The sequence below is a fragment of the Fukomys damarensis genome, unplaced genomic scaffold (assembly GCF_012274545.1).
Source record: "Fukomys damarensis isolate Sample0158 unplaced genomic scaffold, DMR_v1.0_HiC HiC_scaffold_13, whole genome shotgun sequence".
Taxonomy (NCBI): domain Eukaryota; kingdom Metazoa; phylum Chordata; class Mammalia; order Rodentia; family Bathyergidae; genus Fukomys; species Fukomys damarensis.
Genome location: NW_022900925.1, coordinates 37,910,185 through 37,912,194, shown reverse-complemented (window position 1 = coordinate 37,912,194; position 2,010 = coordinate 37,910,185). Strand labels below are relative to the sequence as shown.

The window sequence follows — 2,010 nt, the reverse complement described above, 5'->3', positions numbered from 1 at the left end:
CGCATGGACCTGCAGCAGCCGGCTGCCAACCTGGGCGAGCTGTGCCGCAGCTGCGAGCACCCCCTGGGTAGGCGCGGGCAGGGCTTGGGGCTCCCAGCGAATCCAGACCTTAGCGGATGCGGGCAGCTGCTGGGAGGCCTCTCCAGCCTTCCCAACTCTGCCACCTGTCCCCACCTGTCTCCGTGGCAGCTGACCACGTGTCTCACCTGGAGAACGTGTCGGAGGATGAGATCAACCGGCTGCTGGGTATGGTGGTGGACGTGGAGAACCTGTTCATGTCGGTGCACAAGGAGGAGGACACGGACACCAAGCAGGTGTATTTCTACCTCTTCAAGGTGAGCTTGCCGGGAGCAGAGGGGTGCATTGCGTGCTATTCGGGGGCTCTGCAGCTCTGAGCTCTGCTGCCCCTGTCCTCCAGCTCCTTCGGAAATGCATCTTGCAGATGACCCGGCCCGTGGTGGAGGGGTCCCTGGGCAGCCCCCCATTCGAGAAGCCGAACATTGAGCAGGTGGGACGGGGAAAGGAGCTCCTGTTCCCCTGGGTCCTCATGCTGGGAGCTGGCAAGGTTCACAGAAGGGCAACGGGTGTGTTCTGTGCCCACCTCCTGCTGGCTGCTCACTCGGCTCCTTACGGTCTGTCCTCTCCCAGGGTGTGCTCAACTTCGTGCAGTACAAGTTCAGCCACCTGGCGCCCCGGGAGCGCCAGACCATGTTCGAGCTCTCTAAGATGTTCCTGCTCTGTCTCAACTACTGGAAGCTGGAGACGCCCGCTCAGTTCCGTCAGCGGTCCCAGTCTGAGGACGTGGCCACCTATAAGGTCAACTACACCAGGTGGGCCCAGCATGCCCAAGGCCAGCAGCCCCCCTGGCTTTGCAACGCCCCCTCACCTGCCGCCCCTGCCCCCAGGTGGCTCTGTTACTGCCACGTGCCCCAAAGCTGTGACAGCCTCCCTCGCTATGAGACCACCCACGTTTTCGGGCGTAGCCTGCTGCGGTCCATTTTCACCGTGACCCGCCGGCAGCTGCTGGAAAAGTTCCGAGTGGAGAAGGACAAGCTGGTGCCCGAGAAGAGGACCCTCATCCTCACCCACTTCCCCAAGTAAGGCTCCTTCCAGCCTGCTGGCCCTTTGCTGGCCCCACCGCACATCCTCGCGGCTGTCCCTTTTCCTAGCACCCCAAGAAACCAGAGCTTACGCTGGAAGCGACACCATTCCCACCAAGCGGCGCCTGGCCCCAGACCAGAGGCTTCCTTCCGCCCAGAGCCCGACTCCCTTTGCCTGCCTGCCCTGGGCCAGTCTGTTTTCTCGCCTCTGGTTAGAGAAGGCACATGGCCAGGGCTTCCGGCGGGCAGCACTGCCTCCTGTGTCCACTTCCCAGCCCGAGAATGGGCTTCAGTGAGAGGCTGCGGGCCGGAGTGGCAGGGCCGTCTGTGCTGCCCTCAGGTTCCTGTCCATGCTCGAGGAGGAGATCTATGGGGCCAACTCTCCCATCTGGGAGTCAGGCTTCACCATGCCGCCCTCGGAGGGGACACAGCTGGTGCCCCGGCCAGGTGGGTGGTGCTGCAGGCTCCAGGGATTCAGCTGGGGCCGGGAGGGCCTGGGTCACCTTCCTGCCCGTCCCTGACACTCTCTCTGTCCCTCAGCCGCAGTCAGCGCTGCGGTGGTTCCCAGCACCCCGATCTTCAGCTCCAGCATGGGAGGGGGCAGCAACAGCTCCCTGAGTCTGGATGCCACGGGGGCGGAGCCCATACCAGGTGGGCACTTGACCCGACTTCTGACCTCCCTCCCCTTCAGCCTTTTGCCGTGGGCAGTGACCTCCCTGCCCTCCCGCAGGTGAAAAGAGGAAGCTGCCAGAGAACCTGACCCTGGAGGACGCCAAGCGGCTGCGTGTGATGGGCGATATCCCCATGGAGCTGGTCAACGAGGTCATGCTGACCATCACGGACCCCGCAGCCATGCTGGGCCCCGAGGTGGGCGGGGCTTGTGACGGGGCGGGGCCCCGGACGGGTGCGG

The 2,010-nt window shown here is 64.3% G+C and overlaps 1 protein-coding gene across 1 annotated transcript in view; it reads left to right on the top strand.

The window, feature by feature from the left end:
• Nucleotides 1-3: 3 nt before the first annotated feature.
• Nucleotides 4-2,010, top strand: part of Kat2a (lysine acetyltransferase 2A) — a 4,770-nt gene continuing 2,763 nt past the window's right edge. The window contains exons 1-8 of the mRNA XM_010635555.1: nucleotides 4-67; nucleotides 190-335; nucleotides 419-508; nucleotides 649-830; nucleotides 906-1,097; nucleotides 1,441-1,547; nucleotides 1,641-1,751; nucleotides 1,831-2,006. Of these exons, the coding sequence (XP_010633857.1) occupies nucleotides 4-67; nucleotides 190-335; nucleotides 419-508; nucleotides 649-830; nucleotides 906-1,097; nucleotides 1,441-1,547; nucleotides 1,641-1,751; nucleotides 1,831-2,006 (1,068 nt within the window). The remainder of the gene's footprint in view (nucleotides 68-189; nucleotides 336-418; nucleotides 509-648; nucleotides 831-905; nucleotides 1,098-1,440; nucleotides 1,548-1,640; nucleotides 1,752-1,830; nucleotides 2,007-2,010) is intronic.